This window comes from Pipra filicauda, unplaced genomic scaffold (assembly GCF_003945595.2).
Source record: "Pipra filicauda isolate LSUMZ 115617 unplaced genomic scaffold, ASM394559v2 scaffold219_size1829416_pilon, whole genome shotgun sequence".
Lineage (NCBI taxonomy): Eukaryota > Metazoa > Chordata > Aves > Passeriformes > Pipridae > Pipra > Pipra filicauda.
Genome location: NW_024104331.1, coordinates 1,505,537 through 1,532,416, shown reverse-complemented (window position 1 = coordinate 1,532,416; position 26,880 = coordinate 1,505,537). Strand labels below are relative to the sequence as shown.

The following is a 26,880-nucleotide window of genomic DNA, read 5'->3' as shown; positions in this document are numbered from 1 at the left end:
TATAGGGTTACTGCCAGCCACAGCCCCTGACCTGTGGGGCAGTGATCACCCCACACTGCCTGCCCCAGGCCCCATTAGGGGGGTTTATAGTTACACCAAAGCCTCCTCTGAGCCCAGTGTGGGCTCTCTCTGCCCCTCCTTGCCAATAAAACCACTTAAAAAGAGGAAAAATAATCCAGGTGATTCATTTCCCTGGCCCCACCACCATGAACACTTCTTCAATTGCTGGGAGAAAACCAGGACAAAGAGCTCAGTCTTGGCACAGTCGAGCCCTGGTGCAAAATATATTAACTCCCATTCATGTCCAGGATACCCCAAAACACAAGGGCCAGGTCAGCCCCCCCAAGGAGCCTCATGTGATGCATGGAAACCCACAGCCAACTGCATGGAAAAAGCCAACCCAGGCTGTTGCAAACTTATTTATTTATGAAGTGTGAGGTAATGAAGAAAGTGCTAAATCCGACCACAGTGTTAACTCTAACAGTTCTCAGCAGGTCAGTGGGGGCCCGAGGGTGCTGTCCTGCAGGACCACCCCTGGGAGGGGACAGGGGACTCTGCCACCCACGTACCCCACCACAGGTTGGGCAGCAGGAGGGCACAGGCAGGGGGAAGCCTCGAAGGCAGAGCAGCCCCACACACATGCACAACCTGCCCCCTGCAAAGCCCAAAGCTTCGCTGAGGATTTTAAGTGGCTGCTGGTGAGAGGGTACTCACAAGGGTGGGAAAAGGGGTCACAAGGATACTCACAAGGAGAGGAAAGGGATAAAATCCCCTGTTATTGCAAATGGGTGGTTTGGAGAGCTGCAAGGGGGTAAATGGCCTCTGTGAGGACTCAGCTCGAGGGTCCAGCAGGAGCCAGCCCCTTCCTGATCTCCCTAAAGTGCAGCAGGACTGAGCCCTCCCCTGCAGCAGGAAACCCCCCCCTTAAAAAAAAAGTTTTTATATATATATAAAAAAAGCAAACTCTTTACCAATACTTCTCAAAAAGTGGTACAAAAATACAGTATAAAAACACAGCCTCCAGTATAAGACTCGCAGTTACAGCAGCAGTTTCTAGAACATAAAATCCAAGACGAGCTACTGCGTGAAGTGAGAAGGAAGTGAGGTACGGTCCAGCCGAGCAAGGGGATCACCCACAGGGTGCTGCTCACCCTGGTGAGAGACACATCCTGCCCTCACCATCTCCATGGGATCCGTCCAGAGACGAGGCCCGTGCTGGGCTCTGTGTCTGCCTGCTTCCATGAGCCAAGGCAGACCGTGGTTGCTTGGGATTTTTAGGGCGAGATGGATGCCCAGGGGCAGCTCCCAGTGATGCTGTTGGTGGAAAACAGCAGAGAGGGGTGCAGGGGCTGCTGGGGAGGGGGAGTAGAGTTGAGCTCTTGAATTGAAGTAATCACTTGACAAAGCTTCACAGCAGGGACAGGGGAAATCTTGCAACACTTGGTGCCAAGAAACCAGCCCCAGGCAGGTGATGCCATGGGGGGGGTCTCCATGCCATGGCTAGGCTTCGCGAACGAAGATTTGGGAAGGAGGGGGGGGGGGGGCTCCACCGTGGCCCCATTCCCTCATCCAGGAGCAGCACCACGGCCACCCCACATGCAGCAACCGCCACGTGCTCCAGCCCCCCGGGGCCAACAGTTCAACAAACAACCAAAAAATGAAAAAAAAAAAAAAATGTGCAAATTGAGAGGGAGCCAGGGGGGTTGTGGGGACCGGGGCGGGGGGTACCCTGGGTGCTAGTGCCCCTTGAGGTGAGCAATCCGTTTGAGCAGCTGGGTCTGGCGCTGCTGCAGCTGCCGCTTCTCGGCTGCCATCCGCCTCTCGGCACTGATGAGCGACTGCAGGTACTCGGAGGATTTGCTCAGGATCACCACCTTGGGCGTCTTGGGGCAGCTGGCGAGCCCGGGCACCTGGTCCCGCAGGGCCAGGAACCTCGAGCGCAGGTCGTTGCGCCGCTTGCGCTCCAGGTAGTTGTGGTTTTTCCTCTTGGCCACGTCCTCGCTGTCGGAGCCGGGGCTGCTGCTGAGCTTTGGCAAGCCGGGCTCAGGAGGTGTGATGGCAGGGACTGGCTCTGCGGCACTTGGTGGCTCGTCCTCGTCTCGGTCCTGGCCCTGCTGGGGTGACTCCAGCGGGGGACAGGAGTCTGGTGGCGAGCGGGCGGCGTAGTTGTGCTGCTGCTGGTGGACGGAGATGTGGAAACGTTTCATGCAGGGGTCCAGGGGGTCTGCGCGCAGGGTGATGGTCACCGGCTTCCTCAGGCTGAGCGATTGTCTCTTGTCCACCGTCACCACATCGATCTCCTCTCCTTCTGCTCAAAACAGACATGGCAAAGAAAGAACAAATCCCCATCAGCTGGGAACCACCAGTCACCCCTTTGTGGGAGTCCCCAGAGCCCCCCTGGACAATCTCCCTGCTGCTGTCCCACTGAAGTTCGCTCATGCACTGCAAAGCCACCCTGCAACCTCCTGAAGGGACTATGTGATTTAAGTGCTCTTCCAATACAATTGTGTGGAGAGGAGCAGAATTCCTTCCACATTCATGTGCCTGGTCCCCCAAAATGGGACGTGGCTTTATTTCTGCCTCACTTCAGCACCAGGAGCAACATGTGTTCATGTAAAGGATCATCAGGCAAGAAACACTTGAGCCCTCCTGCTTGGGAGGGACTGGAGGAGTAGGATGCTGGGACAGCCTAGTTCCAAAGTTCATCCCGGTCGGGTGCTTTCACGGCCCATTGGAATTGTAAATGAGGGATGTGGGGGCAGAGCTGCCCTTTGTTCCCCTCGGCTGCAGCTTCCCACCTCGGTGACTTGTTACTTTTCACAAGTGATAAAGCCCATTCAACCCCGGCTTCCCGGGGACAGAGGGGACAATCCCCCACTGTGCAGGGGGGGAGGGAGAGGTGAAAGGGTCCCTCCAACAGACCCTGAACCTCGAAGGCATCCCAAGCCCGGGAACAGAAAGACCTAAATAAAGCATAACTGACCCCAAAGCACCCTGCCTGTTGTCAGTGCAGCTTGTCCTGTGTCAGCAAAGCCCAGTGGCAGGAAGCTGGCCCTGGGGACAGTGAGATGACCAGGCTGCAGACACACTTGTGACCACTCTCGCTTTAGAGATGCACCTCCAACTTTTTTCCTAAGCTTCAGGGAAAAATACAGCCACTCACTAAAGGTCCCCTGAAACACCCCAATCCCCACTAGCATTGTGGGCAGAGGCCTGGTCCTCCAGGACACATTCCTGCTCGTGGCCCCCAGCCCACACCGCAGCCCCTCCAGGCTTCAGGGGCTCTGCCCAGCAAGCCCAAACCACCCTGCTACTGGAGACACTGGGGTGGGGGGGCCACTCGCTGCCCCACACAGGCCAAGGGCCGCGCTCATCGGTGTCACAACCCGCCCGTTCTCAGCCACGTGGACACACACGGAGCCCCCCCCGCTCATTAATAAAAGTCGGGCCGCGGGGCCCCGCCCCTCGGAGCCGCCCATTGGCTGCCCGGCGGGGCAGACCGGCCGTCCCGTCACCCCATTGGCCGCTGCTCCTGTCCATCACCGCGCCCGCTCTCATTGTTTGCAATCTGTTGCTTTTTGTTCGGCGCCCACGTGGCGCGGCCGGACCCCACCGGGACCCCCGCGGCACCGGGACCCCGCCGGGACCCCCGCGGGCCCCCGCTCGGCCCCACATATTTGGGTTAAGCCTCTTAACGCCCGCGACCTGCTTACAGTGCCCGGGCTCCTTAATGGCATTAAAAGCCCTTCCCGCGCCGTGACTCACCGGCGCAGGTGGCGGCCACCGGCAGATTTATTAACGGGGTCACGGCGCCGCGGCAGCCGAGTCAGCCCGGCTGCCGTGGGAGCGAGGGAAACAGCGCACGGCCCCCGCCGGGGCTGCGGGACTGGGGATGGGGGGGTTGGAGAGCCCCGGGGGATGTTTGTAAATAAGGATTGAAAATTGGTGCGAGACGGGGGAGATGCGGGGGGAGGGTGGAGCCACGTCGCCCTTGGCTGGTGGGTTTCGGAGGCATCCGCTTCCCAGGCCGAGCCCCCGTGTGAACACCCCCACGCGGGACAGGCAGACGTGCCCCGGGGCTGGGCTGGGAAGCTGATGCGGCTGTTCCTGCCCGTCCCACGGAGCCACCGCCTCGGGGGACACGCCGCTGCTCCCAAACCTGCTGCCCCCAGGGGATAATTTGCCTTTTGTCCCGAAGGAAGCCCGTCCCGGGTGGGCCGTGGGAGCGTAGCAAGAATCAGCCGAAGTTACGAGCCGGCAGCAGCGCACGCTGCGACGCTCGAAAAACCAAAACTTCCCACGGCGAGCTGCAAACTTGCCCTTCAACCTGCCCACGAGGCTCCCGGGACGAGGGAGACGGGCCACCAGAGCCTCACGCACCGTCCCGAGAGGGGCAGGGTTTCCCGAGCAGAAGCCCCGCGGGAAGGAGAGAAGCCGAGCCCGCTTTGTTCGTGGGGCCGGGACCGGGGCTCGCTTGGAGCCTCAACAAAGGCGCAGCCCGGCTGGGAGGCTCCCGGCACGCACATGTGTGGACACGCGTGTCCTCCAGCAAGGCTGGAGGGTGGCTGGGCCGGGGCAGCCCGCACCCCGGCGGCGGAGCAGCTCCATCCCTTACCGGAGTCGCTTTGGCCCTCGGATCCCGAGGATGCGGGGATCTTGCTCTCGGCCAGCGGGCAAAGGAAGACGGCAGCGGGATCCACGCACTCGCTCACGGAGCTGCTGAACCCAAAATCCTGCGCGAAGGAGGGTTTGAGTGGGGTGGCTCTCTGCGTGCCCGTGGAAAGTTTCTCTGTCATCGCCTTCTCCAGTCTCTCCCGGGCTGAAAATCCGCTCCACATGCAATCCTTGAGGATGAAAGCGCTCAGGTTCCCGAAGATCTGTCCGGTCCCTATGAGATACTCCGGCTCTTCCCCGGCGAGGCAGTACCGGGAGAGCCATCCCGAGCGCTCCTCCGCCCCCGAGCAGCACCCCTTCTCCCCGGGGGTACCCAGCGGGGACAGAGGGGGCGTGGGGACCAGCTCGAACTTCTTCCAGATGTCCTCGCTGGGAGCCGTGGAGCGGTGAAAATCCTCCTGGGCATCGTGGTCGTAGAAGTAATGCTGGTACGAGTCAAACTCCATCTCGGCATGGGGAAGGGGGAGACAGAGAGAAAAACGGGGGGGCAGCCCCGATCAGGAAAGGGGCAGCCCCAGGGATGAGGGGGAACCCCCACCCCGGCGCCAGCCCCCGAGCCGGGACCGCGGGCGCATTGTTCCCCCCGCTCTTATAGCCCGGCCGCGGAGCCCGGCCCCGCCCCCGCCAATCGCCGGGCCTGCATTTCATAGAGGGAGGGGCCCTGCCCTGTTCCCCGCCCCCCCGGGAGGGCACGGTGGGAGCGATCCCGCGGCCCCCCCGGAGCCCCCGGTAACGGGGCTCTGAACCAGCGGCCACCCCCTGCGCTGCGCTGGGGGCCCCTCGCTGTCCTGCCAGGGTTTGGGGGTCCCCCCCTCTGCAAGGAGAGGCACGCAGCGATGCCACCAGCCTGGGGACATTCGGCTGAGCATGGTGGAAAACAAACTGGAGCACCATGGAATTATGGAACCACAGAGTGGTTTGGGTTGGGAGGGACCTTAAAGCTCATCTCGTTCCACCCCCTGCCGTAGGCAGGGACATCTTCCACTAGCCCAGGTGGCTCCAAGTCCCGTCCAACCTGGCCTTGGACACGTCCAGGGATGGGGCAGCCACAGCTTCTCTGGGCAACCTGTGTCAGGCCTCACCACCCTCCCAGGGAGGAATTTCTCCCCAACATCCAATATAAGATGGTGGGATCCGAGCAAGCCCAGCAGGATGCTGCATCTCTCCACTGCCAGGGTCCTTCTAGGAAGAGCAATTAATGTTATGAGGACACGGAGAGACTTTCACCTCGTGGACTAACAGCTGGGACATCATTATACACACACACACACATGCTGGTACAAAGTCCACCTGGAACGAGCAGATTGCCCCCACAGCCTGTGTGAACCCACTTCAGCCCCAGTACCCTCCTTTTGCCACCCAGCGTGGATGGGGACAGAGGATCTGCCCCAGCCGGTGGCAGTGGGAGCTGGGAGGGAGGGGGATGCTGGGCACTGGTCCCTGGGATGCAGCATCGGCCATGCTGGGAGGAAATTGTTCCAGTCCAGCCACCAGTATAGCCCAGCACAGCCGAGTGCTGCCTAGCACTGCACAGCCCTCTATGGTCCTTCCTGCACCAGCACAGCCCAGTACAGCCCAGTGCAGTCAGCCCAGTGTAGCCCAGCATAGACCAGCACTGCCCAGTACAGCCCAGTACAGCCCAGAGCAGTGTAGCCCGGCATGGTTCAGCACAGACAAGCCCAGCCCAGCCCCGCACGAACCAGCGCTGCCCAGCGCGGTCCATCACAGCTCCCCCCGTTTTCCCCCCGTCCCCTTCGGTCCCTCCCGGTCCCTCCCGGTCCTTCCCGGTCCCGGGCTCCGTTCGCCGCCACCGGCGGGCGCGGGGCGCCACCTGCTGGGCCCGCGAACCACCGTCCGTGGGGCGGCGGGGACGGGGACGCGGCGGGGACACCCCACGGGCACCCGACCCGCGTGGAGGGCAGCGCGGGGGGCCGGCGCTGCTCCGTGCCTCAGTTTCCCCGTTGCCGAGGCGGGCGCGGGGGGAGGCGGAGGAGCAGCACCGGGAGCGGGCGCTGGGCTGGCGGCTGGCCCGGGGTCCCCACGCGGGTGGGGTGCCCCGGGGGAGCCCGACGTGCCCCGGTGTGCCCGAGGGCAGCTCCAGCCCTTCCCTTGCTGGCTCGAGGCGCAGCGGAGCTTGCGAAGCTTTGCCAGCTCCCGCATCTGGGAGGGTGCTGGTGCTCGCCCGGGGCTGTGGTTTCCCAGCCGCGACGCTGCCGTGAGGTCCCCGTGATGGCCGCAGCACCCTGCATGCCCTCCTGGCCCTTCCAGAGCAGCCCTGAGCACCCCAATCCTGCCCGCATGCCTGTGGGGTTGGGACAGGAGCTGCGGGATCCAGGTATCCCCCTTGGAGCCCGGGCTGATGCTCCCTCTCTGCTCCTGTCTCAGCGTTGGCCCCAGTTCCCAGCCCTATCCCAGGCCAGAATCCTCCCACTCTAGGGCTGCTCCCAGTCCTTTCCCCTCCCCGGGAAGGCGTCGTTGGTGATGCCCCCTCTTCCTCAGTAGGAAACAAATCACCCTGCACTGAGGGCAGAGACTGAGCTGCCACAGAGGCTTGTCCTGTCCCAGCACCTGCAGGGACAAGCGGTCATGGCTGGGGACAGGCTGGCACTGCCCCAAACCGCCCGTTCCATCCAACACCGACATATCCTCGGGCACAGAAGCAAAGCCTCCTACAGCCTATAGCTCTCAGCCACGTCTCCTTCCCCCTCCCTGCTGGCCTCCGGGATGTCTCCGGCTTTTCCCAGGGTGAGGCAGGTGCTTGTCCCGGCTTCAAGGGGCTCCGGATGCTTTGAAGGTGCGGAAGCACCGCTGGAGAGGGCTGGAGGGGCCACGCAGCCCTTTCATCCCGGCCTCTCCAGGCACTGGGCAAACAGGAGCCGAGAGCCTCTCGCTGCGGCGCCGGCTGCGCAAACAGGGTGGGTGGGTGGGTGGGTGAGAGCCTCGGGGGCTGCAGCAGCACCGCAGGTGACAGGGATGGAGGGGCCGCCCACGGGACAGGATAACTCTCGCCGTGCCCCACCGTCACAGGGCACTGGCACAGCTCCACAGCCAGCACCGAGCACGTGTCCCCGGCGCTGGCACAGCCCCATGGGAGCTGCCGTGGCTGGCGCGGCTCCAGCACATGATGAAAGGCAGTTCCCTGGGGGCCCCCGTGCCCTTTGGATCCCCACTGACAGCAGGACTGGACTTTGAGACCCCAAAGTGCTTCCCCACGGTGGGCAGTCACCCTGATCCTGGCCCAGGGGCATCCTGAGCTGGGCTCTGCCTCTGGCTCTCCCCATCCTGCTGCAGAAGCAGCCTTTGAGCCACCCTGCTGTCCCCATGGGGGTCCCAGATCCCCAGGGACAGCAGAGGCTGTGAGCCACGTGCCAGCACATCCTGGCCCTGTCTCATCCTGCTCAGCCTTGTGACATGCTCCCCAGGGTCCCACGCAGGAGAGGGGTGGGCAGCACAGGGCAGCTGCCACGTGCTGCCATGCAATGTGTCCCCTTTGTCCCTGTGAAGCTGCTGGGCAGCAGCCACGGGGGCTGGCTGGGCGCTTGTGAAATGCCAACCCAAGCCCCTTTGGGGTTTGGGAGCACCATGAAATTCTTCCCAGCCCGGGTGGGGGACAATGCCCACAGCCCCAGGGTCATGCCAGGCCCAGCTCTCTGGGCATGCAGCCACCCACTCTGAGTTTAGCAGAGAGGGACAGAGAAGGGAGAGGAAATTGCACCACTGGCTCCAGTCTTGCTGCCTCCTCCCCCCTCCAGTCCCATTTTGCCCCCGTCACACCCTGCCTGGTGCCAGGAGGTGCCCTGAGCCCTGGAGAAGCTCTGTGACATTGGGGCAGTGCTCTCTGGGTGCTGGGGAGCCACACTGAGGCACACACTGTGTCACCCCGGCAGCTCCATGACCACCTCACTGCCATTTGCCCCCAAGCCCATCCTCCCCGTCCTGGCTGGCCCAGCCTGGCAGGGCTGTCTGGTTTCAGGTGCTCTCACACTTGCTCAGATCCTGCTCCAGGCTGTGCCGGATGCATGACAGCAGGAGGTGTGGGTGGCAGGGGATGGCATCATGCACTGGAGCAGCAGTCCCCATCCCTGTTCCCGTCCCCAAGGCCAGTATTTGGGGCTCAGCCCACGAAGAGTCCCCAGTGGTGTCCCCATCTGAGGGATGTGGCACATTGTCACATCAAAGGGTATTTTAGCTCAGGTTGTGCCTGTCAGACCATCACACTGACAAAGGTGACCTTGGGAGTGGCCCAGCCCCAACCACCTGTACCTTGGAGACCCCAAACCTGGTGGGAGCTGCTGCACTGACACCCCCACAGGGATCAGCCCTTGGCAGTCCCTTTACTGCTGTGAGGATCCCCCAGAGCATCTGCTTGGGAGGAAGATCTCAAATCCCCCAGAGGAAATTGTGCAATACCAGATTTGGGGGAGAAAATCCTCCTAATCCTAAGAAATCCCGGTCTGTCTACTTCTCCTCTTCATATGTAAGGCTGAGCTCACCTGTGATCTTTCTGCACAATCTCCTTCTCAAAGGCCATCTCTTTGTTCCCCTAAAGCCGAGTTTGCCCAGGAGGTGGTTTTTGAGTGCTTTACTCAAGGACAGGAATGTCAAAAGCATTCTCAGGAGCTGAAGAGCCTCTGGGACAAAGGGAGCAGAGTAATAGTGCTGGGGTCACACACAGAGGGGAGTCTGGTCCCTACAGATCAAGTGTCAATCAAGTGTCCCCTCTGTTCCTTCAAAAGAGGTTTTTTCTGTGGAAAGGGAAACTGAGGCACGGAGCAGACTCAAACACACCTCCCCTGGTTACCTGTCTTTGGGAACCAGAGAGCTTTGGGGGGATCCAAATCTGTGTTTTCAGGGTGGTGCAGGACTTTCTCAGGCAGGGACACAAACCTACATGGATGTCCCTGGAAGTGTCACACTGGAGGTGTCCCTGCCGGGGCAGGGGATTGGAACGAGATGGTCTTTAAGGTCCCTTCCAACCCAACCCAGTCTATGGTTCTGTGTCCCCAGTGGCTGCACCAGTGCTGCCCAGGGACATGGTCATTGCCAGTAAGAAGGTGATCAGGGCCCTCTGCTCCACACCAGCACCCTGAGTCAGCACAGCACAGCAGGACGAGGAGCCAGGGGCAGGTCTCTCTCACACTGACTGGGTGAGTGGCATTGTTCACACCTCACTCACCTTTTGTTTCGAGGTATTTTGCGATTTTGTTTCGAGGTATTTTGCAAGGTATTTGTTTCGAGGTGTTTCGAGGTATTTCGAGGTATTTTGTGAGGTATTTTGCGAGGTATTTTGCGAGGTATTTGTTTCGAGGTATTTTGTGTCACTGAACAAATTTGGACACTCTGAAGCCTCACCCAGGTCCCTGTCCCCAGTGGGGAGCAGCTCCGAGCTCCCAGTGTGGCCGGACACGGGGCTGTGACGCACAGCAGCACTGGGAGAACCCACTGCACGTGTGTGAGGGGCCGGAAACTGTGAGTCAGCAGTGACACCAGCTCAGTTCTGAAACCAGGGAGTGTACGGAGCTGCTGTGCCACTCACTGCTCCATGCCAGGGGCTGCCCACCCTGCTCATCCCCAGCATCCACTCAGGCTCTGCTGCATCCCAGGTCCCTGCTGGGTGCCAGCGGCTCGTCCTCCCTGCCCATCCCTGTCCCCATGCCCAGTCCCACGTGGCAGTCAGGTGATGGCACTGGTGCCACGCTGGCCCCCTTGGCTCAACCCTGCTCTGCAGTCCCGTCTTGGGGTGATCTTTGATCAGTGGCCTGAGCCAAGCAGAGTTGGTGGCTGTCACTGCAGTGACACAACACTGGCACTGGTCTGTGTGTGCTCATTGGTTGGCAAACAGCACCTGGCACAGCTGAGAGGTGCTGGGATCTATGTCCACGTCACCATCCAGTGCTGGGGTCACTGCAGCACTGCACCCTTTCTAGTAGGACCTGTTGTGATAGGGGTGATGGTTATAAACTAAATTATTTATGTTAGATATAGAAATTATAAAGCTTTTTAGGATGAGGGTGGTGAGACACTGGCACAGGTTGCCCAGAGAGGTGGTGGATACTCCATCCCTGGAAGTGTCCAAGGCCAGGCTGGACAGGGCTTGGAGCAACCCGGGCTAGTGGAGAGTGTCCCTGCCCCCGGCACAATGGGACGAGATGGTCTTTAAGGTCCCTTCCAACCCAAACCATTCTTTGATTATAAGCGATGAAGAGCTGGGATTGGAAGGAAGGGATGGAGCGGAGGGGGGGAGCTGAGGGATGAAAGAATGTGAGAATGGAGGGATGAGGGGATGTGAGACAGCAGAGACGCAGAGGAAAGACGGGGACAGACGGGTGGGCGGACGGGGGGGTGGGGAAGGGAGGAAGGGCCGGGGCAGGAGGAGAAGGAGGAGGAGAAGGAGGAGGAGGAGGAGGAGGCAGCCGCTCGCGGGAGGCGGACGGGGGCGGGCCCTGCCGGTACAAGGGCGGGCGGCGGCGGCGCGGCCCCATTCATCGCGCACGGCATGGCCGGGGGCGGCGGCTCGGAGCGGGCCGGGGCAGGGGGGCTCCTGCCCCCCCTCTGCCGCCAGCACCGCCGCAAGGTGAGCGCCGGGACCGCCTCGGCGGGGGTGGGATGGATGGGACGGGACGGGACGGGACATGTCGGGCCGGGGGGCGCTTCCCGGTGTGGCTGACGCCAGGTCCCGGTTGCAGGAGAGCCGCGAGCGGCTGTCGGTGTGCAGCAAGTTGTGCTACGCCGTCGGGGGGGCTCCTTACCAGATCACGGGCTGCGCCCTCGGCTTCTTCCTCCAGATCTACCTCCTGGACGTGGCGCAGGTATGGCTGGGACCGGGGTGGGCCGGGGCCGGGGGTCTCGGAGCTCCCCGTGCCGCTTTGCCCGTCGGATGGACGTACCCGGGGCTTGGAAATGCCCCCGCCCCCGCCGGAATCGCCCCGCGGGGGCGGGAGTCCTCTCCGGGGGCTGCGGGTTTCCCGCGGGCCGCTCCCACGCGTGTTGCTGTTCCCCGCTCCGTGCTTGGGTTCCCCGCGCGATAAAACGGGCTGGTGGTGGCTGTTTTTTGGCGGGGGGCAGGACGCGTCCCACGGGCCCGCAGCGTGCCGGATCGGTGTGAAACAACGAAGGGAAGAAAGCCACGGGAGAAGCGCCCGTGGGCTCCCTCGTGCTGGCTGCGGGGTGGGTTTGGGGAACTCAGCTCCGAGATGTGGGAGTTTGGTGTGGAAAGAGTGTGGTGGGGCAGCGCTCGGAGGGACTGGGCACCTCAAATCCCCCTGAACGAGCGGGAGAGACCAAGAGACTCGTCCCCTGCTCCCAAATGGCAGTGGGGTTGCTGTAGGTAGGGTTGGGAGGGTCCTGAGGGGCTCAGGAAGGGCAGCTGGGGGAACTGGGGGTTTGCATGTGCTGACACAAGATCTTCCTCCTGCAGCTGGATGCTTTCTATGCCTCCATCATCCTGTTTGTGGGACGAGCCTGGGATGCCATCACAGACCCCATGGTGGGTTTCTTCATCAGCAAATCCTCATGGACCTGCTTCGGCCGCCTGATGCCCTGGTAAGAGCTGCTGGTAGCACCCTGCATTCCCTGCCTGATGTGTCACAGCACTTTGAGTGTCAGCTTTGAGTATCCCCTGGCATGAGGTGTGCAGGGCAGGACGTGCTGACGCCCTGGCTCACCCAGGTGATGTGCCAAGTGCCCCAAAAAAGCCCAAGGTGCCACCAACAGGTGGGAGGCCTCAAGTTTGTGCCTGTTGCTCTGGCTGGTCAGCCTGACCTGGCTGACCTCCGTGTCACTGCACCTGTGAGCTCCAACGTCCCTGCTGGACTTTGTTCAGCGGTGGTTGCAGAGACCTGGCTGGTGGCAGGGCCAAGGTGCCAGCAGAGCAGATGGCATCACACCCACAGGGAGGAGGGACGGGGGTGTGTGCGGAGGTGCGTGGTGGTGGGTGCCGGCTGACAGTCACGAGGGCACTCCTGGGGCAGGAAAACAGCTGTCAGGGAGCTGGGTGACCGCACGTGGATGCTCCCGCCCGCCCTCGGGAGCGGGGAGTTTGGAGCAGATGGCATGGGGTTTGTGAACCCCCCAAATGGCTCGTGCCTGCACCCGGGGCAGATTTAGGACATCCATGAGCACCTGTCCCTGTGCAGGAGCATTTCAGGGCACTAATGCCTCGGTGTGGCCATGGTGGCATGTCCTGTGCTAAAATAACCCCGGGCGCCTGTGGGATTGCTGAAATACAATGCAGCGAAGAGGGTGGGCATGGGGGGAGTGGAATTGGAGGGACGCAGTCCTTTCCCCCGCAGATTATACCCTCTGCTTCCTGGCTTTCCTGGAATAGCTCTGGGCAGCAGCAGGCAGTTGTTGGAGCCAGGCTCCACGCATGGCCTGAAATAGCTGCCCCGCAGCCGCGCGCGCGGCCGGGTCTGGGGTCTGGAGATTAGCACGGGGCTGGCTGGGCTGTGTGGGACAGCCAGGGATGGCTGTCGTGGCTCTGCTCGTGGCTCTGCTCGCCCTAATCTCGAGGCAGGGGGTGGGGATGGAGCGGCTGCATTCCTCCAAGCGGCTCCTGCTTCGTTAAAATTAGCCAGAGCTTTCGGCTCACTCTGGGCCCCTCAGCAGTGCCGGGGCAGCCAGAGCTTGCTGCTATTGTACATGGCTCAAGGGCTGCCCGCTGAGTCCAGTTTGGATGGAGCTGAGCTGATTTTAAACCTCTTAAACCCAGGGTTTGCTGGCGGTCTGGGGCTGCACAGCCCCAGGCTGGTGTTGCTGCTGTGGCTGCAGAGCTGCCGGTGCTGCCTCAGTTTCCCTGCGTGCAAAGCCAGGAGTTGCAGGCACTGGGGTGGTCTCGGAGGCTGCTGCCGGACCCCAATCCTCAGCACCCATGAGATGACTCTGTGTAACCTCCCCCCGTGCATGAGGGTTTATTGCCAGGTTCTGAGGGGGCTGATCTGTGGTTCCTGCTGCCTCCAGCTCAAAGCTCACGGCTGCTCCAGCTCCTTAGAAGGGCGAGGAGACCTTCTCTGAGGGCCATCACTTCTCTCCCTTTCAATTCTTTCCTTTCGAAACACTTTTTGTCACGTTTTTTCCCAGCAGCTCATCCAGCGGCTGCTTCCTCTTTTCCCCCAGCCTCGTGGATTCTGCTCTGAGCTGGGACTTCCAGCTAAGAGCTGGGATCCCCTTTTCCTTGACCACCCCAGACTTCCCGGTGACTAAACTTTTCCTCGCTGTGCCGGTGACGGAGGAACCCCTGGCTTTGACCTTCTCCGGGGCCGCAGCCGTTTGCAAACAGTTAAAAACGGCGGGGCCGGGAAGGGGTGTGAGCGCGGCACAAAGGAACACACCATCGCGCCGGGGCCAATGAGCGGGCGAGCGCGTCACGGCAGCCGCCTCCGAGCGCCTTAATCACCTCGGCCTGGGTCAGGGGTTACTCCCAGTCACTCCTCAGTGTCTGCCCGGAGCTGCCGGTCAGCCCTGGCCGGGGCTGAGCATCCCGGTGTCGGGGCTGGGGTGACCCACGGGGAACTGGCGCATCTGACGTTCAGGCGCCCACGGGCAGCGTGACGCTCTTCCCGCCGCTGCTCTGGTGATTCATTCAGCATTTCCCCGGGCTCCACGTATGTGCTCGGCGATAAGCGGCAGCAGAGGAGGGGCTGGAGCAGGCTCGCCCCTTTCCTCCCCCCACCTCTTCCCCGAGAGGGTGACGTGGGTGCGGAAGAATGTGCATGTGTTGGGTCCTGTGCAGCGCCTCTGTCGCTCTCCATCCATGGAGATCCAGTTTCTCGTTCTATCCCCCCCCCTCCCGCCTCCCTGCGCGACTTTAAATTTAAACTTTGCGTCCTGTACGTCAGCCCCGACGGAAAGATCTCACTGTACCCTGGCGGTGCAGGGCCAGCTCTGGCCGTGTGTGGATCAGTCCCATGCCCAGTTCTGCTGGATTCGCTCCAGGACGCAGCCTCCTGGAGTTTGTGGAGCGCAGGATGCTCACAAATTGCCAAGCAAAAATCCATCTCCTAAACAGATGTGGAAGTGACCTCAACACCTGGCTCGCTTCCCTCCAGGAGGAGGAATTCCTCCCGTGCTTCCTGGAGTGCTGTGGGGTCCTGGGAGCCTGTGGTGTCCTTGGGGTGCTGGTGCAGAGCAGAGCTGTGCCCTGGCTGTCCTGCACCAGGACAGGAGTTATGAGATCCCCTGGATGAAGGGGGCAGGTGCCCTGGATCGCTTCTTGCTCCCATCACCTTTGCTGGCTGGTCCTGCAGGGACCAGCACTTGAGCAATCCCCTCTGATCCTCCGTTGCGTTTTGCATCCCATGACCCTGCTCCCACAGCTCTGGGAAGTTGGGCAGAGGTGGAAGAAGGAGCCAGGCTGCTGCTGGATGGTGGTTTGCCCCATCGCTGCCAGCAGAACTAGAGTGACCCCAGGACCAGGGCCTGGGGGGCCTGGCAGAAAAGCCAAGCTGGTGAGAGGTTTTTGGCTGCTGGGGAGCAGGGCTGAGCTGCCTGGCTGTCCCCCAGCTACTCCCCAGCTCTTGCCAGGATGAGGGAGGTGATTGCATCCTGCTGAACACAGCAGTGCTGCCTGGGGAAGAGGTTGGGTCTGAGGGTGGAAGCCAAAGGCAAGAACAGATCAATCACTTCCATGGAAGGAGGTATGTCTGTTCTTGCAAGTAAAGCTCTTCCCTGGAAGTCTGAGTCAGCCCTTTCCACCCTGTGACACCTGAGCTGCTGCCTTCAGCCTGGTTTGGATCACCCCTGGGGCAACCACCTCCTGGCCAAGGGTTGGAGCCGGGTGGGCCATGCTGGGGCAGCTCAGGAGCCCCCCAGATCGGGTGCCTGAACCCCACTGCATGTGTGGAAGCAGGGGGACCTGGGCTAGTGGGGTTACCCAGGCCCTGTGTGCCCATGAGACTAACACTCTGCTCTCCCAAAGGATCATCTTCTCTACTCCATTCGCTGTCATCTCCTACATTCTCATCTGGTTTGTGCCAGACATCTCCAGAGGCCAAGTGATGTGGTATCTTGTCTTCTACTGTGTCTTCCAGACCCTCGTGACGGTGAGTTGGGCTCTGCACGCACCAGGGATGGAGGGGACCAGTCCCTGCCTCCCCCATGTTGAGCTGCACGGAGGGGCAGGTCCTCCCCTGCCCCAGGTCCCCTGGGCTGTTACACCCTCCCTGAGCCAATTCTCCTTGTGCCATTGCAGTGCTTTCATGTGCCTTACTCAGCACTGACCATGTTCATCAGCAGGGAGCAGAGCGAGCGGGACTCGGCCACTGCCTACCGTAAGAGTTCCCCCCCTTGTTCCTTTCTTCCTCCTCCCCTTCCCCCCAACTCTCACTGGGGAGATCCTCCTTATAAACCCTCCTGGCAAGGGCTCCTTTGATTGCCCCTCCATCCCAAGGGTGGTGTGTGATGATCATTCAGGGCTTGAATTGCAGCTGGTCCAGCTCTTCCCGTTCCTCTTCCCTGGCTCCTCTGGCAGACATCCTTGTCTGGTCTAATGTGAGCTGGGCTGAAGGGGAGATGATCCCTGTTATGGCTCTGCCTGGAGCAGATGATGGGGAGTCTGAGCTCCTGAGCTTTTCCTCCTGCTCCATCGTGCAGCAGTGGGAGCCACATGACCACGGCTTGGCCTCTCTCTCTGACTCAGTTTCCCCAGCAGGCACTTTCCTTCCCTGTGGCTTTGTCACGTGGGGATTTGGAAGGAGCTGTAGCAGAGCTGGGCTGGCTCATTTCTCCCAGTGAAGGGCAGTGAAGGGCAGCTGGGGAGGCTCTACTGTGGACGAGGATTTGCACCCACACCCTGGGTGCCCAAGGGCTGTGCTCAGTCCCTCTGGCTTCTCCCTCCAGGTATGACTGTGGAAGTGCTGGGCACTGTGCTGGGCACCGCCATCCAGGGCCAGATCGTGGGCAAAGCGGACACGCCCTGCATTGAGAGCCCCCTTTTCTTTGGCATGACCAACTCCTCGGTGGCCCTGGAGGAGCTAAACATGACCCACGACACCGGCTCACTCACAGACACCGTAAGCTGGGGTGGGGGAGACCCTGCCATGTTTCCTTGCCCTTTGGACCAGGCTGATTCCTGGGATTTGCCCCTTCCTCACCTGTCTCCCCTCTCTCTTGCACAGAGAAATGCCTACATGATCGCTGCGGGGGTCATCGGGGGGCTCTACATCCTCTGTGCCTTGATCCTGTGGGCGGGCGTGCGCGAGAAGAGAGGTGAGGCTTGGGAGGTGCTGCAACACCCCACACCTGTGGAAATGCTCTGGTTCCTTCCTCTCCAGGAGCCTGGCTGAGCCCTTGGCCTCTCATTCACGGGTCAAGCCCCAGAGGAGAGGGGTGGGTAGAGCTGAGCTCCGGGTCTGGGGGCCCGGGGAGGTGCTGCATAAGGGCAGCACTGCAGGCAGGAGGCCAGAGCATCTCTGGGGTGCGTCAGGCACAGCCATGAGGGCTTAGCTCTGCTCTGCACTGTCAGAGATAAAGGTTATCTTGCACATTTTTGGCTGGCCAAGGTTGCCAGTGCCAACTAGGATATCCCAGGGGGGGAATGTGATATCCAAAGTCCAGTAGCTTCTGTCCTTCCCTCCCCCTGCTTATCCCATGAGGGATCAGCCAGGCCACCCTCTCCCCGCCGTGGGGCTGAGGGACCCCCTGCATGAGGGCAGGGATTGCCCTGACTCCCCTGGGGTGGGGTGCTGTAGAGGGGCAGGGGTTTGTGCAGGGTGCTGAGCGGCAGGATGGGGCCCTGCACCCCTTGCACCCAAGGGTGCTGTTTCGGTGGGACTAACGATGGGCTGATTTGCTCTGCTCCCCAGAGTCCTCTGAGCTCCAGTCGGACGAGCCTGTCTCCTTCTTCCAGGGGCTGAGGCTGGTGATGAACCACGGTGCCTACATCAAGCTCATTGCTGGCTTCCTCTTCACCTCGCTGGGCTTCATGGTGAGCTGGAAGGACTGGGGAGAGGGAACGGCAGCAGCACAGCTTGGGGGTGGCTGCAGGGACGATCCTGGCGGGCTGGGAGCATGTGAGGTGGCAGCTCCCTGGGCCGGAGCTGCCCCAGGGCAGAGAGGAAGGATGTGGCCTCGTGCCCTCGGATGGGTCAGTGAATGGCCGCTTTCTTCCCCTGCTTGTGCCGGGGGTGCAGCTGTGGGAGGAGGAGGGTGTCCCCCCTAATCCCTGTCTGCCTCCTCCACAGCTACTGGAGGGAAACTTTGCCCTCTTCTGCACCTACACCCTGGGCTTCCGCAACGAGTTCCAGAACATCCTCCTGGCCATCATGGTGAGTGTGGCCCTGTCCTGGAACGTGGTGGGATCCCGTGGGTCCTCCCTGGGAGCTGGCATGGGATGGGATCTCAGGGCAGGGAGGCCATGGGGCTGTGGTGCTCTGCTACAGGGATAGTGATCAAAGATCCCCTGGGAGAAGGGGAGGGAGAAGAAGCTGCCAAATGTCCTGCAAAGGCCTGGTGGGTTGGCAGGAACAGCAAGGCCTTTGTTCCCGAATGAAGGCGGCCAGAGACGGGGCAGACCAGGAGCCATGGGGGCCTTTTGTCCAAATCCTGCTACTTATCTCCCTTCCCCCTGCTTCGAGAAAAGGATCTCAGTGTTTACTGCCAGGAAGATGGAGCAAAACAGCTCCTTGAGAGCCCTTTCCAGCTTGCCTCATCCCTGGGAGCACTTCCCACTCTCTCCTCAGTGGGGTGGAAAGGCCTAAGGTGCCATATTCCCCCCAGAGCCTGGCTCCTGGCCATGCTGTGCCTGTGGTGACAAGATCAGGTCCCTTCCCAGCACCCAGGATTGAGTTGGGTCCTCCCTATGTTTGTCCAGGTGTGGTGCCAGGGTTCTCCACGCTGGGGGAGGAGGTGGCCCCGCACACACGTGTGGCTTCGTGCCAGTCCCAGCAGCATGTGGAAATCACGGGTGCTGGGAATGTGATGGGAGGAGGCTGTGCTCAGGAGCTGCTTCTTGCTGGGAAGAGCTTTTCCCCCCAGAGAAGAGCCCTGTGACACTATGTGACCTTCTCTTCCCATAGCTGTCGGCCACTCTGACCATCCCCTTCTGGCAGTGGTTCCTTACTCGCTTTGGGAAGAAGACAGCTGTCTACGTGGGCATCTCGGTGAGTGAGTCCCTCGGGCCTGGGGGTGGATCCCACATGGGATAAAGCAGAGCTGTGTCCCTCTGAGAGGGCCCAAAGTTGGGCAGGGGCTGCTGCTTAGTATGGTTTGGTGCCTGTTCCTCATCCTGCTGTTTGTGCTGCTGTGGATGTGGCCAAGGCCAGCAGGGAATGTGCTGTGGGGCTCAGGGGTAAAGGCGGCACCACTGGTTCCCTGGCTGCCCCTGCAGTCGGAGGGCTGGGATGTGTGGGAGGGAAGGCGAAAAGGCAGGGAGTCTGGATCAGGCATTACTGATGCCAACCTGATTTCTGTCCCCTCTCCAGTCTGCCATCCCTTTCCTCATCATGGTGGCTGTCCTGGACAGTAACCTCATCGTCACCTACATCGTGGCTGTCGCGGCCGGGATCAGCGTCGCAGCCGCCTTCCTGCTGCCCTGGTGAGTGTGAGGGCCTGGTGCTCCCAGCACTGCTCCCCAGGGCTGGGCAAGGTGCTTCCAGAGCCTGAGGAGGGGTTAGAAATCCTTGAAAGGCCACTTTGCAGTGTTTCCAGTCCGAGATGGGGCTGTTGAGGGAAATCCTCTCAGCAGAGAGGAGGTGCTTTGTTGGCCCAGTCCTGGTGTTCACCATCCTGCTCTCTGCCCAGGTCCATGCTCCCAGATGTCGTAGATGACTTCAAGCTGCAGCACCCCGGCTCCCATGGCCATGAAGCCATCTTCTTCTCTTTCTATGTCTTCTTCACCAAGTTTACCTCTGGGGTCTCCCTGGGCATCTCCACACTCAGCCTGGAGTGAGTTCTTGCGTGGGAGCTGAGGGTTGGTGGGCAGGGAGGGAGACCAGTCTTGCACCTCTGCATCCAGACATCTCTGCTTCCCAAGGGCTGGGAGGGAGTTGAAGGGCTCTAAATCCAGTTGTTGCTCCAAACCTCTCCCTGCAGGGATGAATTCACCTCCTAGAAACCCCATTTCCTCTGCCTGAAGGTACCTTTCTGTCCACAGCTTTGCAGGGTACCAGACCCGGGGCTGCTCCCAGCCCAGCGAGGTGAACTTCACCCTGAAGATGCTGGTGTCTGCTGCACCCGTGGTGCTGATCCTGCTGGGCCTGCTCCTGTTCAAGCTGTATCCCATTGACGAGGAGAAACGGAGGAAAAACAAGAAAGCCCTGCAGGATTTAAGGTGAGTGCCAGCTGTGCTCCCCAGGTGGCGAACGTGGCATGCCAGCATGTTGGGGGTGTGTGGGGGCAGGACCAGGCGTGTTGGGACACACTGTGACTTGTCCAGAAATCCTTCAGGACCTGTGGGTGGTGGGGTGAGGGAAGGGCTGACTTGTTTTCCCAATCCCAACTTCCAAAGAGGTGGCGTGAAGTGTTGGGAAATCAGCAGGAACCCGCCCCAGTTGCTGCACAAAACTTGTCCAGGGACATCCCTCTTGAGCCATTCAGAAGCTCCTATGCTCCAAGGCAGGTATTGCTGGGATGCAGACCTTGCTCTATGGCTCATTCTATGTCTCCTTCTCAACTCTTTTCCCCAGGGGGGAGAGCAACAGCAGCTCGGAGTCGGACAACACAGAACTGGCCAGCATCGTGTGACCCAGGCCGGGTCCGTCCGCTCCCACCGGGGCTCTCCGAAGGACTCTGCCTCTCTGGGCTGGCCCAGCCTCGTGCCAATGCAGGTGTCTGCCTTTGGAGCACCTGGAGAAGCCGTGTGGAGCATCCACCGCCTGGAAAACATGGGATCTGTGCCGGTCTCGTGCCTTCCACGGGATGCACAGAGTGCTGGTAGTGTACATTACACACGCCGAGGTACTCGTGTGCCTCACCAGACACAAGCACTGATCCTGCCGGGGGCCTGGAGAGCAGAAAAGGCTGGATTGGGATTGTTTTGCCTGGAACACTCGTGCCCACTGCCCCTCTGTGCCTGGCCCCCGTGGGCTGTGACCTGGGGGACAGGGGTGATGGTTGGTGTACATTACACTGTCAGTGTGCCCACGCTGAGCACGTGAGCTCACCTCTGCTGTCTGTACATAGGAGACTACTTTGGGAACCTGTTATTTTCTTTTTTATATGGCCCAATTAACTTAATGATGTAAATATGAAGCTGTTTCCTGTTTGTATATATCTGTACAGAAACCGAACTCGAGGACCTGTTAATATTAATTTACATAAAAGTGGGGGAAGCCAGCAGTGGGTGTGAAGGATGTTTTTTGGTTTTTTTTTTTTTGCTTGGCTGGGTTTTTTTCACGGCTGTCAGCAAGCCCAGGGTCCCTTTACACGCCATGGGGTGCAGGATTGACTTTTCCTGAGCCGTGGCACAGGAATGCCATAATCCAGGCAGCCCCTTTCCCCCGTGCAGCTCCTTGCTCGGTGCCGCAGCGATCCAACAAAGGCTCTATTATTTTCTCCTTTTCAAGAGGGAACGGGGGTGGAGGGAGGAATGAAATCAAAGTGCTGCCAGCGGAGACCATGAACCCAGGGCTGGAAACAGGAGAGGCAGCTGGGGAGCGGAGAGAAAGGGAATGCAGGCTGTGGGTGACACTCAACACTCCCTCCCGGGACAGAGGGCCGTGGGAGCACTAATCTCCGTGGATATTTATATCATCCTCTTGCATTCCCTGTTCCACAGCAGCAGTGGGGGAGAGCCCTGCCCTCCCCACACCCCCAGCAGCAAGTGTAACTCCGGGGAAAAGCGGGCTGGAATCAGTGCAGGGAGGATGCACCAGGGATGAAGCAGGATGGGGTGAATTCCCAGTGTGGGGACTGTGCTGGCTCTGCTCTGTCCCCAAGGCCACTGTGCCAGGGGACAGGGCTGCTGCCTTTTGTTAAGCACATTTGTCACACTGAGAAGTTGTGGGGGGTCAGGGCTGAGCTGAGAGCAGGGGGCTTAGGGGGGGCTCATCCTTTGTTCCACATTTGGGTACAAAGGACTGGAATGAGGATCGGATTTAAAAATAGCCCAGAGGGATTAGACCTTAGCTGGGAATGCTTAACTGGGCCCCACTCTGCCACCATGGTCATGGAAAGAAGGAAAAGGGATGATGGGAGGAAGCTGGGAGCTGGCTTTGTGCTGAGCAGGGGCAGGAGGCAGCGCTGGCCCTGGCTGGGGTGCTCCCTGCTTTCCTGGGGATGGAGCTTGCAGGGAAGGAACGCAGGCAGGGCAAGATGGGGACAAAGCCAGCAACCCCTGTGGCATGGCAGGTGGGTGTCATGTGCACCCTCTGTGAGAGGAGAAAGAGGAGGGCAGGGCTCCAGCCAACACAGAGCTCGGGACTGTTGTGAATGTGCTGACCCCTGCCCTGCTTCTGGCCAGGATTGCTGGGAGTTATCCCGGCCACTGCCACGACCTGGCTGCCTCCAAAGGGTGTGGGCAGCGCTGCTGCCTCCAAGGATTTGAAAGATTGCTGCTAGCTTTTGTTTTCAAAGAGCTTCAACAGAAATAAGGGACATTTTATTCTCTGCCTCCTTGTTTTCTTGGCTCTGTGGGGCTCATGAGGAGTCTGTGTTCAGGGTTTTTTGCAGCCAGCTCAAGAGACTAAAACCATCCGGAGATTGAAGCGGGGCCCGGACATTCCAAGCAGAGCACACCTCTCCTATTTGAGGCTTTTAAGAAAATAGATTTGAGAGGAAAAAATGACCATGGCAGTCGATAACACTTGAGCCCTGGGCAAAACTCCAGCCTCGAAGCTGAGATCTTGCTCCAGCTGTGATTACAGAGGGTTTCAGTCCAAGCACAGAGAAAGCCTCTGGCATGGGAAGTCTGCCTGGCAAGAAACACAAGGGGAGAGGTTGCCCGCACGTACAGCTGCGCTATGGCTTAATCCACACGGACTTTGGGATGGAGGAAATGCATCCAAGTGCTGGGAAGCACCTCCTTGCAAAGCTGGAGTGACAGCTGGGTGTGTCCTGTGGGTGAGCCGCGTGCCTGGGCTGACGCAGGGGCAGTGCTGTCCCTGTGGAGTCAAAGCCAGGACAGGGAAAACACAGGGTGTCAGCTGTGTGCTCCCACCTGCTGAGCTGGTGCCTCTCACTGCACAGGGGCTGGGGCTTTGCTTCCCGGGAATCAGCTGCAAGGGCTGGGAATGGGCCGAGTCCCAGCTGATGGGCTCTAACAGGCTGCCAGGGGAGCCTGTCTGGTACCAGGGGAGCCTTCCCTGAACTCGGGGGGCACTGCTGCCTGTGCAGGAACAGAGCAGAGGGTTTCTGGTCTGCTCAGGGAACCAGATGACTGCAGAGGGGACAACACCAAGCAAATATCAGTTGTAGCTCTGAAGGGCAGCATGTCATCCTGCAGAATTGGATGTGCATCCTCTGATGCCAAGGTGGCTTTGCCAAGAGGCAGAACCATCTTGGCCAAGGCAGAGGCAGCAGGAGGGACAGTCCCTGGGGTGAAAGCAGCCATGCTAGGTCTATTCACCCTGCAGGGGATAAGTGGGAGGGTGGAAAGTCTCTCCTTGCAGAGGGTCAGGAATAACCACCCTCCTTATCTGCAGGGATAGGACAAAAAGCCTCAGGTTTATCTCCCAGCCAGATTTGTGAAACATTCCAATGGCTGCTGCTGGGGATGGTTTTCCCTTAGCCCCTGGGCTGGAAGGACCCACATGCCCCAGACTGCAGCAGGAATCACCCAGGGCTGGTTTCAGACACCTCAGCATGAATCAAGCACCCCTGGAAAGGAGTGTCACCCCACCGTGCTGGTACAGTCTCTGGGAGGCTGGATCAGGGAAGAGATCCAGCTGGAAATTAGCTCAGCCTGGGAAGCTCTGGGGGGAAGCAGGAATGCTGGAGCAGGGCTGTGCTCAGGACAGGTGTTGGCCGGTGGGTCATGGTGAGCAGACACACGTCCCTGGCTCGCTGGGCTCTGTCACCAGCTGGAACCAGGGCCAGGTGGGCAGCAGGGAGGCATTCCTGGGAACAGCTGTCCCCAGGGGTCATCCTGTCTGTGCCACCGCGCTGAGGTCACTCACTTCATCTGCAAACACAGACTGAAGGCTCCCGACCTGCTCTGGTGGGCTTTGGTTAATGTTTTGCAAGGCCACTGTTCCCAAGGTTGGAGGCAGCCACAGCACTGCAGGGCGTGCACAGAAATGGTGGGGCAGTGAGATGGTTTCTTGCTATCAAAAATCTGTTTTCACAGGAATGAAGTTGCGCTGCAGCTCAGACAAGTGCACCACGACAGAGCAGGGACAAGTGCTCTCCTGCAAAAAGCCAAAGGGTGCTGCCTAGGGGACACAAAGGCATTTTTAGCTACAGAATGGCTAAAAAAAATGAAGAAAATATTCCCTTGGTGCTTGGAGAAAGGGGGGGGCAAGGCACGAACCACCTGGCAGCAGCATGGGGAAGGTGTAAGCTTTGCCCTGGAGACAGGGCAGGGATGGCACAGCTTTTTGGGCACTGGGATCCCCCACAGCTCACTGACCTCACAGCCCTTCTGCAAACAGGCAGCTCTTGTTTAGGTGCCAAAGGGTTTATCCTGACCCAGCCTTACCAGGAACTTGATTTTTGTTCCTCCAGGAACTGTGCTCAGCTGAACAGACCCACCCAAAGGCAAACACCCCGACTGGGGCTGGGCTGTGATGTCCCCAGTGGGCAGAGCTCTCCTTCTCCCCATTCTCTGGTTACTTCTAGTTCCTCTCCCTGTTCTCTGGTTATTTCTCCTTCCTCTTCCCAGTCTTGCTTCCTCCCCACAGACACTGCCCTGCACTGCTGAGACAGGATAGAGCTGGTGTTTCACTGCAGTGACTGTTTTAGGATGCTATAAAACAGAACTCATTGGCTGCGTGGCAAAGAGGTGGTTTTACCTTGTTTTCTATTTTGCATCATGCCAATTGATCCTGAGGTGTCTGATCACGACGGAGACACAGCAAGAGGCACATCAGGTGTTGGCAGGGGGGAAAATGAAGCAAGAAAAGCAGCAAACAGCCTGAGTGAGCGTAGGGAGCTGCAGGGAACCTCAGCCGGACTGGGAAGGAGGAGGAGAGGACAGTGGTGGGTCCTGCTGGGCTGGATGTGCTCTGCCAGGGCAGCGGCTGCACGGACGGGAGGGGGACAGTGGGGAATTGTGTGTCTCCAAGGGAGGGGGACAGTGGGGAGCTGTGTGCTCACCCCGCAGACACACAACTCCCATCCTCTGGCTGCGCACAGAAATCCAGCCCTCGGAGGGTTTTGGATGCCGCCCCAGCGGGAGCTCAAAGCCGGAGGATGCAACCTCACTAGATGTCAGCAGAGCCCCGCTCCCGGCGATCCCGCTGCCATCCCCGGCCGGTCCCAGGCTCGCTTGGGATCCCAGTCCCAGCCGTGACCATCTATGGTAGCGCAGCGAGCGCAGGAAGCGGCGCTGGGGGCAGCCGAGCTCGGCGGGTTTCTCCTCCTTCCCATCCTGTCAACGTGTTCCAGCCCTCGCCGGGACAGACACGCCGTCTGTTTGTCTGCACAGACCCCCAGCTCCGTCTGTTTGTCCGCACCAGACCCCCGGCTCCGAGGGCGGGTTTAACCCCCTCCCCAGGGCGGCTGGGACCCGAAAACAGAGAGAAAAGCAAAGCTCCGGTCCCCACTGCTGCCCTTTCCCTAACCACGGCAGCAAACACACCTTTTGGGAACGAGTCCTGCCCTGATGGTAACAGCAGACAGTGGAGCCTCCTGTGGGAACAATCCCAAGCCAAATCCATGGATCTCTTACTCCATCCAAGTTATTTTCCTCTTGACCACCCTGATCTCAGTCTCTCCAGCAACAAAGTTGGGACGATATTTATCCACGCCCTGACAAGTGATTTGAGACCCTCGGGGGTCTGTGAGCCCAAGGCTCTGGAGTGCTCCATACCCCTGGAAGCACAGGAGCCTCGCAGGAGTTTTTTAATGCTTGGGATGTGCCAGCACTCCCCACAGAGCCAGCAATGACAATCACCCCTGGCACGATGCATCCAGGGCCCAGAGCCCCTCTGGATTTACCCTGAGAGAGGGTGGAGCTGCTTTGGTGGTCCCATGAGGACCTTTCTCCCACCCTGAACCCACCAGATGTAGCTCGGAGGGGCCTTGCCCTCAGCTCCTGCTGTTGCAGCCATTTGGGAGGACCCGATGATCCCTTCCACCTCCTCCCAGCCCCAGCCCAAACCACCCCCCTCCCCAGTCAAGTGCTGTCCCTGCAAGAGCAGAACGATACTGACCCCAAAGGAGGCTCATCCCACCCAGCCCCACCCTGGGGTCCAGGGTGCAGCCCTAGCCATGTCTCTAGGGCCCCAACCTCCAGCCTAAACCCCCTCTCAGGGGTGCCAACCTCTCCCAGCACCCTAAACCACCCTCAGCCCCTTTTGAGTGGTCCCAGGCCTCCTGAGGACCCCACTGCACCAATAACCCCGATGGGGCCCAGCCATCCCTGCAGGGGCTCTCAGGTTTCCCCCAGCTTCTCTTTGGGGGTGTCAGGCATGTCGAAGCCCCTGGAGCCCCCCCAGACCCTCTAGAGGGTCCCAGACCTCTTAAGGACCCCAGAGGCCCAATAACCCTTTCTGGGGGGGGGGGTTCTGCAGCCCTCCCCCGGGGGGGTCCCAGATGCCCCTGCTGGGGCTCTCAACCCCTCTTTGTGGGTCTCAGGCACCTCTCGGTCCCTGGAGCCCCCCCGACCCCTCCCGGGGGGCCCAGACCTCTGAGGACCCCACGGCCCCAATAACCCCTCCTGGGGGAGTGGTCTGCAGTCGTCCGCCGGGGGTTGGTCCCAGCTGCCTCTGCCGGGGCTCCCAGCCCTCCCAAACTCTCTGTGTGATCCTCGGGCACCTCCCGGACCCCGAAGCCCCCCCAAACCCTCCCGGGGGTCCCGCTCTCCCCGGCCCCTCCCATAGCAGAGACCACGCCCATAAGCCCCGCCCCTCACCCTCTCCGGCCACGCCCACACCGCACAGTCGCCAATCGCGAGGCGGTAGCCGCCGCAGGCCCCGCCCCCTCGCGCAGGGCCGTGCGCACATCCGGCGCGCGGGGCGGGGCCGGAAGCGGCGGGCGCGGGGGGGGCAGGGCGGCGGCGGAGCGGGAGCGGCGGGAGGTGAGCGGGGACCGGCACCGGGAACCAGGAACCGGGAACGGGAACAGCGGGAGCGAGAGGGGGGACACGGCCCTGGGCACGGTCACGGCTGCGGG

The 26,880-nt window shown here is 60.5% G+C and overlaps 2 protein-coding genes across 4 annotated transcripts; one reads left to right on the top strand and one right to left on the bottom strand.

The window, feature by feature from the left end:
• Positions 1 to 382: 382 nt before the first annotated feature.
• MYCL (MYCL proto-oncogene, bHLH transcription factor) lies at positions 383 to 12,103 on the bottom strand. Of its 2 annotated transcripts, XM_039381278.1 has the most exons (3): positions 11,424 to 12,103; positions 4,616 to 5,120; positions 383 to 2,308 (listed from the first exon to the last, which is right to left on the bottom strand). In XM_039381278.1, the coding sequence occupies exons 2-3, from the start codon at positions 5,118 to 5,120 to the stop codon at positions 1,737 to 1,739; spliced, it is 1,077 nt and encodes a 358-aa protein (XP_039237212.1). In that variant the 5' UTR covers positions 11,424 to 12,103; the 3' UTR covers positions 383 to 1,736. The 2 variants fall into 2 exon arrangements, with proteins under 2 accessions (XP_039237212.1, XP_027595922.1); XM_027740121.2 differs by lacking the exon at positions 11,424 to 12,103 and having other exon boundaries at positions 4,616 to 5,638.
• On the top strand, positions 9,805 to 20,957 carry MFSD2A (major facilitator superfamily domain containing 2A). Of its 2 annotated transcripts, none has more exons than XM_039381277.1 (14): positions 9,805 to 9,821; positions 11,361 to 11,483; positions 12,092 to 12,216; positions 15,590 to 15,713; positions 15,863 to 15,941; positions 16,510 to 16,682; positions 16,788 to 16,878; positions 17,475 to 17,596; positions 17,853 to 17,936; positions 18,687 to 18,770; positions 19,092 to 19,204; positions 19,411 to 19,554; positions 19,763 to 19,939; positions 20,295 to 20,957. In XM_039381277.1, the coding sequence occupies exons 3-14, from the start codon at positions 12,158 to 12,160 to the stop codon at positions 20,350 to 20,352; spliced, it is 1,308 nt and encodes a 435-aa protein (XP_039237211.1). In that variant the 5' UTR covers positions 9,805 to 9,821; positions 11,361 to 11,483; positions 12,092 to 12,157; the 3' UTR covers positions 20,353 to 20,957. The 2 variants fall into 2 exon arrangements, with proteins under 2 accessions (XP_039237211.1, XP_027595920.1); XM_027740119.2 differs by lacking the exon at positions 9,805 to 9,821 and adding an exon at positions 11,158 to 11,248.
• The last annotated feature ends 5,923 nt before the right edge of the window (positions 20,958 to 26,880 follow it).

Bases quoted from the DNA above. Each gene is read 5' to 3' on its own strand.
- MFSD2A (XM_027740119.2), top strand. From the start codon at position 11,171: ATGGCCGGGGGCGGCGGCTCGGAGCGGGCCGGGGCAGGGGGGCTCCTG. The intron at 16,879-17,474 runs GTGAGGCTTGGG...TCTGCTCCCCAG, and splicing joins GGGCGTGCGCGAGAAGAGAG to AGTCCTCTGAGCTCCAGTCG. The intron at 19,555-19,762 runs GTGAGTTCTTGC...TTCTGTCCACAG, and splicing joins ATCTCCACACTCAGCCTGGA to CTTTGCAGGGTACCAGACCC.
- MYCL (XM_039381278.1), bottom strand. From the start codon at position 5,120: ATGGAGTTTGACTCGTACCAGCATTACTTCTACGACCACGATGCCCAG. The intron at 2,309-4,615 runs GTAAGGGATGGA...TGTTTTGAGCAG, and splicing joins CGAGGGCCAAAGCGACTCCG to AAGGAGAGGAGATCGATGTG.